This window comes from Calidris pugnax, unplaced genomic scaffold (assembly GCF_001431845.1).
Source record: "Calidris pugnax isolate Ruff unplaced genomic scaffold, ASM143184v1 scaffold25, whole genome shotgun sequence".
NCBI lineage: Eukaryota > Metazoa > Chordata > Aves > Charadriiformes > Scolopacidae > Calidris > Calidris pugnax.
The window spans coordinates 2,808,800-2,825,007 of NW_015090805.1; the positions used below are offsets into that span (position 1 = coordinate 2,808,800).

The window sequence follows — 16,208 nt, forward strand, 5'->3', positions numbered from 1 at the left end:
GCCAGCGCCCGCCTCCCCGGGGCAGCGCGGATGCTCCCCTCCTAGGCGCGGGGTGCGCGCTGCCCGCCGCCCGCCTAAATCATGGTGATCATGTCAGAGTACGCCGCCGTGCCCGCTGCCGGACAAGCCCAGCAGCGGCCCCTGCGAGTGGGCTTCTACGACATCGAGAGGACGCTGGGGAAAGGCAACTTCGCGGTGGTCAAACTGGCCAGGCACAGAGTGACCAAAACGCAGGTGGGTACGGAAGGGGGGACCGGGAAGGGGTGGTGAAGAGCCCGTTACTTGCCGGGGCTGCCGCTGCGAGCAGGGTGGCACGAAGCGGTGGCGGGGCTGAAGAGAGCGGCAGCGGGGCTCCGGGCAGTCCAGCGGTCTCAGCCCGGCGCCCTGTTGAGCCTGGAGCGGGAGTTGAGGTGGCCGGCACTCGGAGCTCCGAGTTTCCCCGGTGTGCTCAACAAGAGCTCCTGTGAAATTCAAAGCGAGCAAGAATATACCAAAAAAACCCCCTCTTACATTTCTGACTCCTACGGCGGCTTCATTGAATTGTTCCGCCTCAGTTTGCTAAAGAGCCCAACAAATTAAGGATCTTCTCGAGACTTTAGGTGGGCTTAATTTTTTTCGTTCAATACGTGTGCTTCAAGAACAAAGAACTTCCAGTGCTCTTTGCAGAAATAACTTATTAATGGGCACACAACCTTATTTATATTTCTAGTGCGTGTCAAAATCGTATCAGTCACTACAGTAGAAAACAGTCTGTTAGAGGAATCTGTTTTTCACTGGCATGGGATGGATTAAAAGATTTACCGAATCCTGTCCAGTGCTAATTTCTGCAGTTCTGTTCACTACCTTGTGTGTAATCCTTTGATGTAGAAAAGAAAAATGAAAATGCTCTGTCGTGAATTCTCTGCAGTTCAGAAAAACAGAATCAGCTTTGTCAAGTCCATACTTTAAAAGCTACTTTACTAGGATTTTGTCAGTTTCTCTCTGTGTGCGGAGTGTCTTTTTTTTTTTTTTTTTAAATATCTTTACAGTAAGAGTACCTATTTTGTAACTCCCGGGGTTGTTTGGTTTTTTTTAAATCTGCAGGTTGCAATAAAAATAATAGACAAAACAAGGTTAGACCCAAGCAATCTGGAGAAGATTTATAGAGAAGTTCAGATAATGAAGCTTTTGAATCATCCCCACATTATCAAGCTATATCAGGTAAGAAAGTCAGCTTTGAAGTGCTGCACGCAGATGAGATAGGCTTGTGCTCTTGCACATGATTTTAAATCAAATATTTGCAGAGGGAATGCATATTGAAATACTTTTTGAAAAAATGCTGAAACTGTTTTGTTTTTTTTTAAAGCCATTCATCATTCTTTGAACAAGATCCTGGTATATTAAATAGCTTTTTGACAAAATGTGCTGTAAAATTTACAATTAAAACCAGGCTGAAGTTTGTTTCAGATCAAGGAACTTATTCTCTGAACTTTTGTGATTGACTTGCCTTTGCTAACTCCTCTGCTTTTCCAGTTTAGAGGACTAGAACTTCTTATGTGCTTTTGATAAGAGGAAGGCTTGAACTCTTGTAGGGTAGCAGAGAAGAAAGCGTGAAAGTTGAGTTTGCCATAAGTGGAAGGGATTTAAAATCAAAAAAATTAAACCAAATCAATGGAAATAGTAAATCTAAGAATTAGAATTTAAATCTAAGCAGAAAATAATAAGCCAGTAAATGTTGGTATCTTAGAACATGTCAAAAGATGACCTGTTTGGTTATTCTGTACCAGTTTGTGTAGTTTTAAAAGTGAACTTTAAATATCTTTCCTCTTGCAGAGTTTCACGATATGGATTTTGATTTACATTTGTTCAGTTTCTGCACTCACAGATACTTTTAACAGTAAGAACAAATTAATGTGTTGTGCAGAAAACAGGTTCACATCTGTCTAGTGAATAAGGACAGCTTAGCAAATTCTAAATATTCGATCTAGTTAGGGTTTGGTGTAAGTTCCTCTTAATCATCTTAAATAGTGCCATGTGGATTTAAGAAGGAGATGAGGTATCAGAGTCTGCCTGGACCTGCCTAGAAGGGCAGAGGGGAGAGAGGAATAGATGGATAAAGTAGCAGGTCTGAAAGTCCGTGTGCAGTAGTGTAAACACTATTATCACCTGTAATCTTACCGTTGAGTTTGTTAGCTTGAAAAAGGGAAAAAAAAAAAAAGTTTTAATTAATATGTAAGGCTGAAGAGCCAGTAAGGCAGGTGCTTAGGCCAGACATTATTTTTAAAGACCTTGACACACATGAAGTGCTTGATATTTATAGTATTAACCATCATAACAAAAATTATTCTGTGTTAACATCTGACGTCATTGTTGCCCATAGGGCAGTGTAGGATATACAGAAACATTCTAACAGTTCGGTTGATTTCATTTCAGTGGAATGATGTGGGTGAAAATATTATTTCGAAGCTTTTAGAGAAGCAGGTTAAATTCCATCTAGTTGAACCACTTCACTTGATGGAGCAAATGACGTTGGTAGTGGACCATAATTTCTTTTCAGTGAAGTTTTCTTTTCTTTGTTGTTGTAACTGATGCTTTACCTGTTTGGTGGAGACTGAGAAGCAGGGATGGAATTAGATGACATACCAACGTAGGGTGTGTGTTCTTGTATTATTTCATCATTGTTTTAGTTTCAGCACCGCGTCTTAATTTCGTCCAGCTGGCAACTTTCCCAGAACACTTTCCTTCAGTTTTTTAAACTGGGAACCTCTCTTCCTTTGCTCCCTGTTTGTTTGTTTGCATTTCGTGTCTGTGTGTACTTGTAGTGAGGGGAGCACAAGAGTCTTCCAAAAAAGGTTACAGGTTAGGAGCCTGGAAATTACAGCCTTTGAAGTAGTATTGGCGCTTTTTTGATTGTTAACCTGTTGTGAGCCTCTGCTTCCAAAACAAAATACCTGCTCCTTGAGAGTCCAGTTCCAGGGAAATGTTGTATTCTAAAATCTGAAATGCAATGTTTGAAAGATATGTCACAGTAACTGAGGATGAATTTGGCAATGTTTAGCGTTTCTCATTCATTTTTTGGTTTTTAGTTTTTTTTTTTTCCTCCAAAGGAAGAAATTAACAAGTATCAACGGAAGTTGATAGTAGATTGATAGGTGAACACTGGGTGATGTATTGGCAGTTGTTGGTGTGCATCAAGCACTGCCTTCACACAAACAGCAATCAATTGTTGCTTGCATGGGAAGCTTGCCATGTCCCCAGCCAACACCAAATGGGAGCGGGGCATTTGATACTACTTCTTAATTTGTTCAAGTTGCAGCTATCTCTCCTGATCTGAGTACTTGCTAGCCTTGAAACAAAGGCGACTTTATATAAAATTTAAGTTTCTTTGCATGTTCAGAATATATCAGATGAATTGTAAAACTATATATGCATATTTTAACAAAAAATGAATTCAGGGAAGTCTATGAAATTATTGAAATGCTCATCATTTATCTCATGGAATTAGGTGGCGTGGTAATGGTGAGAAGAACAATGGCACAGGAAGCCATTGTATATTGTAGGCATATAAGCATTGATTTGTTATCTTTTTCATTACCAGTTTGCTTGAAAAGAACACTGTGGTGCAAAATTAGATGCCTTTGCTGCCAGCTGCTGCGGCAAATAAATAATTGAACTGATATGTTTGAGAATACACTTAGAAAAATTAATGAAACTACAGAGGTTTGCATTTTTTTTTAAGCACCTCCTCTTGTGTCTTCACAGGTTATGGAGACAAAGGATATGCTTTACATTGTTACTGAGTTTGCAAAGAATGGAGAAATGTTTGGTAAGTCCTTACTGCCAGAGCTAACGGTTCCTTAAGATTTAGAAATCATGGCTTTGTTGTTGTCATTCCCTTGTTGTTGTCATTCCCAAGTAATATATATTGATTAAAAATCCAAGGTTGGCATTGTCAGCTGTCAGACAGCAAGTACAGCACATGCAGGGTTATGAAGATTTTCCTCCAGGTGTTTCTAAATCCTGTGCCTCTTATTTTGTCTTACAGATCATCTGACCTCCAATGGTCACTTAAGTGAAAGTGAAGCACGGAAGAAGTTCTGGCAGATTCTTTCAGCTGTGGAATATTGTCACAGCCACCACATCGTGCACAGGGATCTCAAAACAGAGAACCTTCTGCTAGATGCTAACATGAATATCAAGTTAGCAGGTAATAAGAACTACGCAGCTACTCTGCAAACAACATTAGGCATGTAGGCAAATTCAGAAATTCAATCTCCCTAGGATGATGCTATAAATGTAGTTATGGTAACTGAAAATAAAACAAAAGTTACTGATATTTCTCTGAACATACCCTCTGGACAAAAGAGAATAGCTTAAATGAATAGGCAGAGAACAAAACAATACATCTGCTCTCTTCTCTCCATTTTCTGCTACTTCTGAAATATTAGTATGTGGTTGAGTGATGTCTCACCCCAGACTTTTATATTCATTTCAGACTTTGGCTTTGGAAACTTCTACAAGTCAGGAGAGCCCCTCTCTACTTGGTGTGGAAGTCCACCCTATGCAGCTCCAGAAGTTTTTGAAGGCAAAGAATATGAAGGACCTCACCTTGATATATGGGTGAGCTTGATATTCCTTAGAAATCACATTTCACGCTTCATCGGGGTCTGAGGGCTTTCAAAATCATTGCTTTTGCCTGAGTTACTCACATGCTGTGCTGTTTTCTATTGACAGAGCCTTGGGGTAGTGCTGTATGTCCTTGTCTGTGGTTCTCTGCCTTTCGATGGACCCAATTTACCAACCCTGAGGCAAAGAGTGCTGGAGGGGCGGTTCCGCATCCCTTACTTCATGTCCGAAGGTGCTTTTTTCAGTTCTTTAATGTTAGAAAAGGAGCTACATATAAAGGAATAGCTGTCCTGTTCCATCTTGGAGCAGTGACAGGTGGGATTAGTTTTGCAGCTGGCAATCAACATGTCTTCGTGTATCTAGTAATTTCTGTAGGGCCGCACTTTTTGTTGAGGGGCTGTTGCACACATATTCTTTTCTGGGATCTGCTTTATGGTACATCTAAAAAGCTGTCGTTTCCTTTCCTAGGGTTTCTCTATGGATTACAAAAATACTTGACACCCTAGCTGGAGAAATAATCACTCATAAAAGAGAGAAAACAGGATTTTAATGAGACTAGCCTGCAATGCTGAGATGGGTGTAGTTCTCTTAAGATATTTTAACTATGCAGAAGGGGTGTATTTCAGTGTGGCTATGCTGTCAAGAAGAGCAGAAATAGTGGGGCTTAGCACTGTTTCTTAAGCGCTCCAGCAGTCTGTTGAGAAAAAGGAACTGAAGTCTTATCACCTCTCTCTGATTTGGATTTGAAAACAAGCAAATGTAACTGTCTTCAAGTGAAGAGTATCTTTTAAAGTCTGACCTTTAGCAGTTATAGCCATGAACGGCTTTGATTCCCTGGTTATAAACAAATAAGCAGTATATGTGGACCAGGATGCTGTAGGTGATGGGGTTGTGTACTAAACTCTGACCTATTTTAAGTGGATGTAACATTGTTAAACCTGCATCTGCTCAAAACCAGCTCTTCTGCAGGGTGCAAAGCCACCTGAAAGCTGCTGGTATCCAGTGCAGCTTCATTTCCTGTAGTGACGTCTTGCTTTTGTGAAATCTATGTGCACATCTCTTGTGCTGTTTTGAATATCTGTCAGTCAGATCAGGCATCAGCTCCTCAGAAACTAATTCCCATTTTCATAGACATCATACACTTACTGGGAAGGTTTCTTAGCAGTGACCTGGGGCTGGGCTGTTATTTTTACCCCTTGCTCATGAGTTTGTCTCTGTTATCTAGACTGTGAAACACTAATCCGACGGATGTTGGTTGTGGACCCAACCAAGCGAATAACCATTTCCCAAATAAAGCAGCACAAGTGGATGCAAGCTGACCCGTCTCTTCAACAGCAGCAGTCTTTGTCCTTCTCCATGCAAAACTACAACTCCAACCTGGGTGACTACAATGAGCAGGTCCTTGGCATCATGCAAACACTTGGCATCGACAGGCAGAGAACTGTTGAGGTGAGAAGTGCGAGCCCCTTAGATGCATCTTCAGTGACTACCAGAATGCCAATAGTATAGTCATATATACGTCATTTAATGACTACCCTTGATCCAATGTCACAGTGTAGTAAAATCTTCATTGCTTTCCTGGATTTCTACTTATTTTTTGAGTAGCTACTATGAGGCCATAGCAGTGAGTTTTGGCTGCTTACATCTTGAGCTACCTGTAACTTAAGGGTCCTTTCAATGTCTTCTAGTCCCTGCAGAACAGCAGCTACAACCATTTTGCTGCCATTTATTACCTGCTCTTGGAGCGCCTCAAGGAATATCGAAGCAGCCAGCTGTCAAGTCGTCCAGCAACTGGCCGTCAGCAAAGGCCCAGGAGCTCCGAGATCAGCAATGTTGAGGTAAGGAAGAGCATTACTTACTGGGAAGCTGTGTCTGTTGGCTCTCTTGCCCCTTTTTGCAGAAAAATACAGGGTGGGTGACTCTCAGGCTTCTGAAAACCAATTCTGATATTGGTGCCCTCTGATAGGACACACAGCCCACTGTTCTTCAGCAGGAGGCTGATTGAATACTAACATCCTGTTTCCTAAGACTTGACTGTGGGTCACGGTCCAAAGAATAGTCTGCCTCCAGTGCAGGTCAATAATGAGCCAGAAGATGAGGGTTCACATGGAAATTTGGCCTCTTAAGCATGGGTCACATTTTTTGTTTTCCTCACCTCCACCCCCTTATAAGTATGCTCTGGGAGCCTTTTCAAATTTACTTCCAGTTAAGTTGCCTAACTTAGGAGAGGAATTTTGTGTTTGTGTTGGCATTGTGTTGTGTAACTTCATTAATTTTCATAGAAAGTATGTGCAGAAAGCTTGCATGGAAGGTGGCTCTGAAATTCCTTGATCCTCCAGTATCTGAAAAGTCACGTGGAACTGCAGTGTATATGATGGCTTCTGTGCATTGCTCTTTTTCTCCAGGTGCCTCAGGATAGTCTCACTAGTGAAACCCTGCGATCATCTCTGCTTTACCAGCAACCTCAGAGCCTGATTCAGCCATCCTTGCAGGCAGAAATGGACTGTGACATGAGCAATCCATTACAGGTTGGTGTTTTCAGCTAAACTGTGTGTTACCTTTTGTTGTTTTTTTTTTTTTTTCCCACTGTTTTGCCAATCCAAAACAACAGGAGTTGTGACTCCCTCCAATCTTTTGTTTGGCATTTGGGCATGGTGCCATAGTAGCCTCTCAGACAGTACACCTACTGAAGACATGCCATGGGGCTGTGAAGAGTGTTAAAAGGTAGCGCAAAAATAAGTAAAACACCCTTCAGTCTGTGATCTGGCATGTTTTGCAGCCTGTGTTCTTTCCTGTGGATTCCAACTTCAACGGGCTCTTCCGGAACCGCTCCATCTCCCCCAACAGCCTGCTGGAGACCACCATTAGTGAAGAAGTAAGACAAGAGAAAGAGCTGGAAGATGAAATCAAAGCGTATGACCACCCTATCCGCATCCCTAGCAACACCAGCAGGAGGCACACACTGGCCGAAGTGACCACTCACTTCTATCAGCATGCCCCTCCATGTAAGTAAGTGTGAGAGAGATGAAGGGTGTCTGTAGATAGAGGAAAAGGGCAGAGTAGGAGTGCCATAGCAGACCAATGCCTGAGGAGTATGTGCTGATTTTACCTTGACTGGGATAGGAAGGCCCAGAAAAGAGGTCTGTACTCTGCCCGCCACAGTTCTGTCTCCCCGTAAATAAGCATGGCCATTAAGGAAGAAATGTTGCCCTGTTGTATTTAATCCAGAACACTTTAGAGGGGAGCATTCTCACAAGCAGGACATAACCCTTCTCTGCTTGCTTTTGCTGCTGTACTGGGAGAGGTGGGGGATGCCTGAATCCCCATCCCTGGAAGTGTTTAAGGCCAGGCTGGATGGGGCCTGGAGCAACCTGCTCTAGTGGAGGTGTCCCTGCCCATGGCAGGGGGGTTGGAACTCTGTGATCTCTAAGGTCCCTTCCAACTCTAACCATTTTATGATTCTATTAATTTTTTTTTTAAAAAAGAGTCATCAGTACTGACTGTATTTGGTACACATCCAGACCCCATGAACTAAGCAAACAAGCAAAACTGTTCACAATAATCCCATATCAGAGCTGTTGTGCTAAAGAAATGCTGTAGTCCTGATCCAGCACAGCCTGGTGGTGCTGGAGTTGCTGGCAGAGCCCTACCGGCTGGTCAGGACCCAAACTTAGGCTTTTCGTTGATGACCCCTTACTGGAGTCAAGCCCTGCAACAACACGAGTTGCTGGACACCTCTTCAGCTTGCAGGTGCCTATTAGTGCCAGTGTAGGTGGACAAAAGGCTCTGATGTTATGTTTGTTCCTTCCTATACTCATCTTGGGAATGTTCTTTCTCTCCTTCCTTCCCCTCCATAGGTATAGTCATTTCCTCTTCTGCAAGTCCCACAGAGGGAACTAGTTCAGACAGCTGCCTTACTTCATCTTCAAATGACAGCTCAGTGGCCCTGAGCAGCTGTTTGGCAGGTCAAGTAATGACGGGGAGCCCAGCCACAGCTAGGATGACGTCGCCCTTCCTAGCTTCCCAGTCTGACGCTCCTGTGTTACAAGCCCAGGGCTGCATGGGAGGTGCTTCTCTCCTGCCTGTCAGCTTCCAAGAGGGAAGGCGAGCATCTGATACCTCATTAACTCAAGGTAATGTCTCCCTTGCTTTATTGCCGGGGCATTGCACCCTTCCAACTGCCACTAGAAAAGGGTAGCATGCAGGGATGCTGTCTTTCCCATGTTAGTGTTAGACCGTGGCCAGCCACCTGGTTATTCTGCCTCTTGTGTTCGTGGTCCCTGGGGGAGAGTTGGGTGCCCTGAGGAGGGTGCGTAGATGAGAGGTTCTCAGATACGGCTTCAGCATGCTCATGAAGATATTTCTGCTGCCGTGAGTGGGATGGCAGACTCCACTTTCCTCCTAAAATATGGAGTGCACAGCATCATGATTTCTATCAGGTTTCTCCTTTGCTGTGTGTGTGTTCATCTACAGAGGGGTGCGGCTGTCACAAACCCTGTTCCATGACATAAATTCTGTTCTGACCATGGGGCAGAGGGGTGGACATGAACTGAAGAGTCACGGTCTCTGCTAGCGCAGTTCTCATGCAGATGAAGGCAGCTGCCCAGAAAGGCTGATCTGTAAAGTAGGCTCCTAGGCAAATGCTAGGAGGATTAAAGTGCATTTCTTTTCCCCGTGTCCCACAGGCTTGAAGGCTTTTAGGCAGCAGCTGCGGAAGAACGCTCGAGCCAAGGGGTTTCTTGGCTTGAATAAAATCAAAGGCTTTGCTCGGCAGGTGTGTCAGTCCTCTTCATCTCGGGCAGCAAGGAGTGCCATGAGCCCTTTCCAACACACCCAGCCGAACACCTGCATGTACAGCAGCAGTGGGAGCAGCAGAGAGGGGAGAAGCCTCCTGGAGGAGGTGCTACAGCAGCAGAGGTGAGAGGCTGACCGGGAGGAGTTTTGCTGTTTTCATTGGGTTTACTTTGGTTAGGGGCAAGTGAGCAGGAGTAAACACAGCAAAAGAGGTTTGGGAGTTTGGTCACTGGGGATTCCCATCCTCCATCTTTGCTGTGTGGCAGCAGATAAACTGCTTGGCTTTCTTTGTGGCTTCCTGCACTGGCATACGTAACACAGGACGTGCAGTTCCACTTAAAAATCTCAACGTCCAAATATTTGGAGGTTGCTGAATTGAGAAGCAATTTGGTACTGTGGGGGAAAACATTACTTCTCCCTATTGCAAGCTGTGTTTTTCTTTGTTAGTTTTGGGAATGACTTCTTTCCTCCTCTGCCTCCTCCTGTAATTTTCCCATGGCAAGGAAGTGAGACCTTGTAATTTGGAAAAGTTACAGCCCACAAAGGAGGCACAGTTCCAGTGGCCTCAAATGTCATGTGTGGTGGCACCTCTTCATTCCCATAGAAGCAAGATGGAAAATTGAGTTTCCGGTTTATCTGCACATGTTGTCTCTAGAACATTTATTATTAGCCAGCAAATGGTGACTAGATAACTTTCTGGTGGTAGTTGCCCCCTCCAACAAAAAGCCAAGTGAAAAGCCAAGTGAAAACTGGTTGACCTGGCATGGTCAGCTTGCTTTAATCGTACTGGCTGGGTAAGGAGAGGTTTGATAGAGAGAAGGAAACAAAGGGGAAAGTTATAGTCAGGGTTAGGGGTGAGAAAGGAGGAAGAAAAACACTAAATTATTCTGGCAGCGCAAATTAACCTCTTCCACCCTTGGATTTTGTTCAGAATGCTCCAGTTCCAGCATCACCAGCTACTCCAGACAGCTTGTCCCCAGAGTTCTCAGACATCTGCAACAAATGGCGTCCCCTCCTCTGATAGTGTAGGTACCTGCAAAGCATCCAATTCTCTTCTGTTGTCAGAGCTACAAAGAGAGAACTCATTTGAGCTGGCCTTTGCTGGCAACAGCCAACTGCTCCAACCTCATTTCTTTGGTGTCAGCGTGTCACCGGTGTCCTCAGCAGCTCATCTTTTAGACACGCACCTGTACATCAGCAGCAACGTTTCTCCAGTTGGCACCACCTTCTCTCAGCAACAGAGTTTCTCTGCGCAGTCTCCAAGCTATGACGCTGTCGCTCTGCAGCACGGGGATTGTGAGATGGAGGACCTGACTTCCAACCAGCTCGGGAAGTTTGTCCTGGTCAAATGAGAGCCCCAGCTGCTACAGCTCACGCTGCTCTCGTTGCGAAGAACTTTCACCGCTGTTCCATGGCGGGTGTGGGTCCGTGGCTGGCTGGTGTCATGTGGACGAGTGACTCTCAGAAGCAATAAATTTTGAAGTATGTGAAGAGGCTGTCTGGCTCAGAAAGCTAGCAACTTTATAGAACTGAAACAAGCAATATGTATGTCTTTTTGCTTCTACTATTCTTGCACTGAACAAATATGAATAGAAACTGAATTTTTTTAAAGGAAAAATAATGATGGGGAAGATGGGTGGGGCATTTGTGGGGAAGGGAGGGATGTGGTTGGGGAAGAACTCTTCGGTACTGTACTCAAGTCAGACCAATACAGCTCTGCTGTTATGCAAGATTAGCAGCTGTCAGTAATGGTGACACAGCAGGGAGAGGCTTTTCAAAGAAGGGACCAGAGCCTCCCTTTTTCACAATATTCATTTATGGGTTTGTGAAGATGATTACCTCTTTTAAAGAAAATAAACAGAAAACCAGTGGCATGCAGCATTATGCATTCATAGAAGACAAAAATGGAAGCATTGCCATTTGTTGTTTTTCGGGGTTTTTTTTCCTCCTGTTAACACTCATTTTATTTAAAGGAACCAAAATCCCCATTCCAGACCTCCCAGATACATATACTTTAAATGAAAACTGTGAATTTCATGCTTGATACATCAGCTGGTAAAGCTTAAAAGGCCCCTCTAATTAGTAGAGAAACAAGAAATCTATTGAAAATGTATCCCCTGATATTGGAATCCAAATTGCATAATGTCTGGTCTTTTGCAGGGATGTTTGTTTGGGGGTGGTGTGTGTATATATACACATACGCACCTGCACACATGCATATATTTTGTCCGTCTGAATAATCTTTAGGAATCTTTTTATAAACGCTAAGTTTTTTCATATTCTTGCAGAAGCACTGAGGAGGGGAAGCATTAGAACCGGTGGGGTGATGGGAAGGGTTTTTCTTTTTAAAAAGCCCTCCTGGAGGTTGCCTACAAAATTGCCTGAGGGGTATTTCTTAGTGCTGCACATTGTTATTTCCGCTGCTAATTGTTTTTATGCATTTCATTATCAGGGTCCAAACAGAACTGACTCTTGGGGAAATGTGCAATATTGAGGTTATAATTATATACTGACAAAGACAAAAGGAATAGGCTAGAACAGAATTCTACTCTAACGGAGTACAGCTATTTCTGAACAAAACTGTATTAAAAGTGAGTTAAACAGCACAATCTTTGGGTGTTTGTTTTTGGTTGGTTTGTTTTTGGCATATTAGCAAAATGAGGTTTTGGATTAGATAGGTGTTTTTTCGTATGGTTTTTAATGCTGTATATGTATATAAATAGGAAGCAGAAACCTATATAACACTAGGGTTTTTTTTATACTTTGTAATAGGCTTGTATTGTGTTTCTGGTATAAACCCCACTCCCCTTCCAAGGCAGAGCGTGCCTTCTGTTGGTACCAACAGAAGTTATGCTTAGGTATAAAGGGGAGAGCAGACTCTGCTCCTACAGAAATGAGTCGGGGAGGGCGTGCAAACTTTGGAAGCAGGTGAGCAAACAGTGAGCCAGTTTGGCTGGAAGCTGCCATCCGAATGTCAGAGAATAGCTGCATTCTGTCTAAAAGCTTAAAGGACCCATCTCCCTAGTGTGACACAGGGTGCCTTCAAGTTACCTTGGCTTCATGCGACCTGCAGTATTACGCATTCGCAAATAATATGGATACCTGTTTTTTTGTTTGTTTTGTTTTGTTTTTTTAAAAAAAAAAAAGAAAAAAGCCAAAGATCGATCAGGTTAATTGGTGGGAGTAGGAAGGGTTGAAGATGTCATGTGGTTCTGTCTGTGGCTCTCCATAAACGACCTCTTTATCTGTGTGTTTATCTGTGTGTCTATATTGGTGCATCTCCAGCTTGCCGCTGCTGCTACATGGTCTGGAAGCTTCAAAGTGAGAGAAAATTGCCTGAGTTGAATTCCTGATAATGAGTGGTGCCTTGCAGCAGAGAAAACACCAAAGTCTCATGCTCATTTGTAGTGGTTTTAAAAAAAAAAAACAACGAAAACCTAACCCAAAAAACCAGATTGCGTGGAGATGGCTGGAGAGGAGGGCAAGAAGAAGCCAGCTCATCACAAAGCAGCAACTTTGCCTTCAGTTTTGCAAGGGGCAGCACACATACTTAAAACGCAGAGTTTCCTCTTCAGCATTGGTTTTGTTTAATGCCATGGATCAAAAGGCCACAGATTGTTTTGTTTCCTGTCCTGAGCAATGACAAGCACTTTACTTTCATAGTATTTTTTTTTCTTTTCCAATTGCTGTAGAACCTCTTTGGAATTATTGCTGGAGCAGAAAGAGGTCATTTTAAAAGTTTGGGGTTTTTTTGTAGATATCTTGACAGTGCTGTTCAGCAGACTGCAATGCAATAGGGTATTTAAAGACACTACGTGATTGGTTTAACTGAGATGTATAGTTTATTTTTTATCATGACTGAACAATCATTTTATTTCTTATGTTAAAATGAGAGGTGTACACCGAAATGATTAGTTGATGTGTTTTATTTAATATTTAAATAAAAAACGTTTTAAAATTGTTGTCCTGCAGCTGATTCTGTGGAGTATTTTCTCCTGGTATATACATATGACTTGCATAGTTAGGACTCATTTTTAAAGCCTAAGTCCACAGGACATTACTGACACTTTCTATTACGTACTAAATGAAGAGAAATGGCGGGCTCGCAAATCTGATAATGGGATATTGAGCCTTTCGCTGGTAGGCAATCTGTCTGAATCTAACCCAAGTCTGTAGTAATCGGGTTATAAAATCTGACAGTAAGAGAGGTCCGGGGAGTGAAAATGGTGAAGGGTGGTTTAGTGGTTACCAGATGAGCGCTCCATCCGTGTCACCTTGATCCGAGAGAGGCCCCAGCCAGATTAAGGCAATGACGGAAAAAGGGCAAAGGGGAAGAGAGAGGGAGGGAGGGAGAGATTCCAGGGGTGCTGGCTTTTCTCCTTTAAAATACAATTTGAGAATTAAAAAAAAATAGAATCATAGAATTGCCCAGGCTGGAAGGGCCCTCCAAAGGTCATCTAGTCCGACCTCCCCGCAGTCAGCAGGGACCCCCCCAACTAGACCAGGTTGCCCAGGGCCTCATCGAGCCTCACCTTGAATGGGATGGGGCCTCAACCACCTCCCTGGGCAACCTGTTCCAGTGCTCCACCACCCTCACAGTAAAGAACCCTCTCCTAATCTCCAATCTAAATCTGTTCCCCTCCAGCTTGAAGCCATTTCCCCTCGTCCTGTCACTGCAGGCCTTTCTAAACAGGCTCTCCCCAGCCTTCCTGTAGGCTCCCTTCAGGTAGACCTCCCTTGAGGTCCCCCCGGAGCCTCCTCTTCTCCAGGCTGAACAACCCCAGCTCCTTCCGCCTGTCCTTGTGTCAGAGGGGTTCCATCCCCCTGATCATCCTTGTGGCCCTCCTCTGGACCCTCTCCATCAGGTCCATGTCCTTCTTATATTGAGGGCTCCAGACCTGCACACAATACTCCAGGTGAGGTCTCACCAGAGCAGAGTAAAGTGGCAGAATCACCTCTCTGGACCTGCTGGAAAGGTACAGGCTTTGCTGGCCTGGGAAGGTGTGTGCAGCGGGGGCTGCCCTGCACTGTGGAGGTGCCTCGGCCAGCTTTAAACAAGCTGAGGTTCCTGCTGCCACCAAGCACTGGCCCACCAGGCTGCAGGTGGGGATGGACCTCAGCTCCAGCAAGAGCAGTCGGGAGAGCACCCAACGTGGCTGCCTGTGGCACTGAGACTGTGCCACTGAAGCTGGTGGAGATGTTACTGGGGGAGAGAATGGCCAAAAGGAGGGGAAGGGAGTTGGTGGCAGGAGGCTGGACCTGTGCGGTGATGCCAGGAGGACAGGGGAGAAGGAGAGACCAGCCTGACCGTGCTGCTTAGGCTGTGGCAGCAGATCATCGGTCTCTTCCCCGGTTTTACTTCACACACTCTGCGTTTCCTTTGCATCTTTGGGAGATGTGGACAGCCCTGGGCTGTGTCTGCACAGCAGGGACACTGAGTGTGAGCAATAGAAGGCCTTGTGCTCCACGTGTGCAGGCAGAATGAGGGTGAGGAGGGGTTTCACATGCCAAGAGACCCCTAAATATTTGCAACCTCTAGTTTAACCTAGCAAACACTCAACAGAAAGAAAAAAAAAAGAGGGTTTCTTTTTTTCTTCTCAGTGAACAATGATGGGTATGGTTTTCTTTAAAAAATCCTCATTCTGGTTTTTATTTTCAACTCCACCTATTACGTTTGGAAAGAAGGGGAGAGTGGTGGGAAGGTAAATCAAAAAACTAAACAAAAGCTTTGGGGCAACAGAGATAATATTTACTTATTTTGCTTTCTAGAGGAGTTGCTTGCTGAGCTGGAATTTGTAGACCTCTATGCATTTGCCATGACACTCGAACTGGTAGAAAATTGTAATACACATGTTCTTCTAGGGTTGTTTTCAATGTGACCATCCAAAGATAGGTTTTAATAGTCGCAACTATTAATAATGGAGATACTCTTAATTATTTTTAATCTAGCTCTTAGTACGACATGGTTTAAGAATAATCCCAACTGCTGTTTTCATCTGGGTTCTCAGGGCCTTATTTTAAAGCCCAGTAATTCTGGGAAATCTCAGAAATTTGCTTCTTAATGGCTATAAATCAGTGCAGCTCCACCGACTTTCACTGACATCACTGACCCTTGGGTATAGAGGGATCTTGACAGCATCATGATTTCTGTGAAATGGTAGGAAAAACAACAACAAAGGAACCCTGGGACTCTGGACTCAGTTTCCGTGTGTACACTGTTTCACTCTTGGTGCTTTAGTCACTGTCTTCCTGCCTTTCCTCTGAAATCTGTCTCTGCTCCTGTTTACCATGTTTGTTTTTGCCTTTAATATCTCTCGAGATGCTGTTTTTCTTGGCTTCATTTCTCACATTACAACTTGGTACCTAGTTCCTTTTCCTTTCTTTCCCAGTCTGGGATTGGTGGTGTTTCCCCCCCACCCCCTTTCAGATGGAACAGATGCTGGCGAGTTTAGCGTAGCCCTAAAAGTGAATGATCAAACCTTGGGGTTTTTTTGTGGGTTTTTTTTCAAAAAAAAGGAAATGCTTAGAGCTGGCAGGAAATGCTAGACTGGAAGCAATGAAAAACACAGGCTGTTATTGCACAGAGCAAGCCCAGCTCAGACACCAAGCCAAGCACTCTGGTGCCAGTGTGGTCCAGCCATGGTAGGGAGGGATTCTCACCTGTCCTCCTCCTCCTGCCCTCCAGCAGGCCATGCATAAGTTGTCCCCAGACCCACGACCTTCTCCTTGGCTGTCTCCAGAGCAGCAGTCACACCTCAGTGAGGAAAGGACTGCCTCGTGGTGAAAGGCATGGTCGTGTAATCTCGGCC

The 16,208-nt window shown here is 44.2% G+C and overlaps 1 protein-coding gene across 2 annotated transcripts; it reads left to right on the forward strand.

The window, feature by feature from the left end:
- Positions 1 to 6: 6 nt before the first annotated feature.
- Positions 7 to 13,370, forward strand: SIK1 (salt inducible kinase 1). 2 transcript variants are annotated; one of them, XR_001411493.1, is made up of 14 exons: positions 7 to 234; positions 1,084 to 1,200; positions 3,742 to 3,805; positions 4,025 to 4,186; positions 4,475 to 4,599; positions 4,714 to 4,837; positions 5,831 to 6,054; positions 6,294 to 6,443; positions 7,011 to 7,133; positions 7,385 to 7,610; positions 8,463 to 8,738; positions 9,291 to 9,522; positions 10,331 to 10,944; positions 12,685 to 13,370. XR_001411493.1 is itself a non-coding variant. In XM_014938201.1 (13 exons), the coding sequence occupies exons 1-13, from the start codon at positions 82 to 84 to the stop codon at positions 10,749 to 10,751; spliced, it is 2,397 nt and encodes a 798-aa protein (XP_014793687.1). In that variant the 5' UTR covers positions 48 to 81; the 3' UTR covers positions 10,752 to 13,370. The 2 variants fall into 2 exon arrangements, 1 of the variants encoding a protein (XP_014793687.1); XM_014938201.1 differs by having other exon boundaries at positions 48 to 234; positions 10,331 to 13,370.
- Positions 13,371 to 16,208: the final 2,838 nt, after the last annotated feature.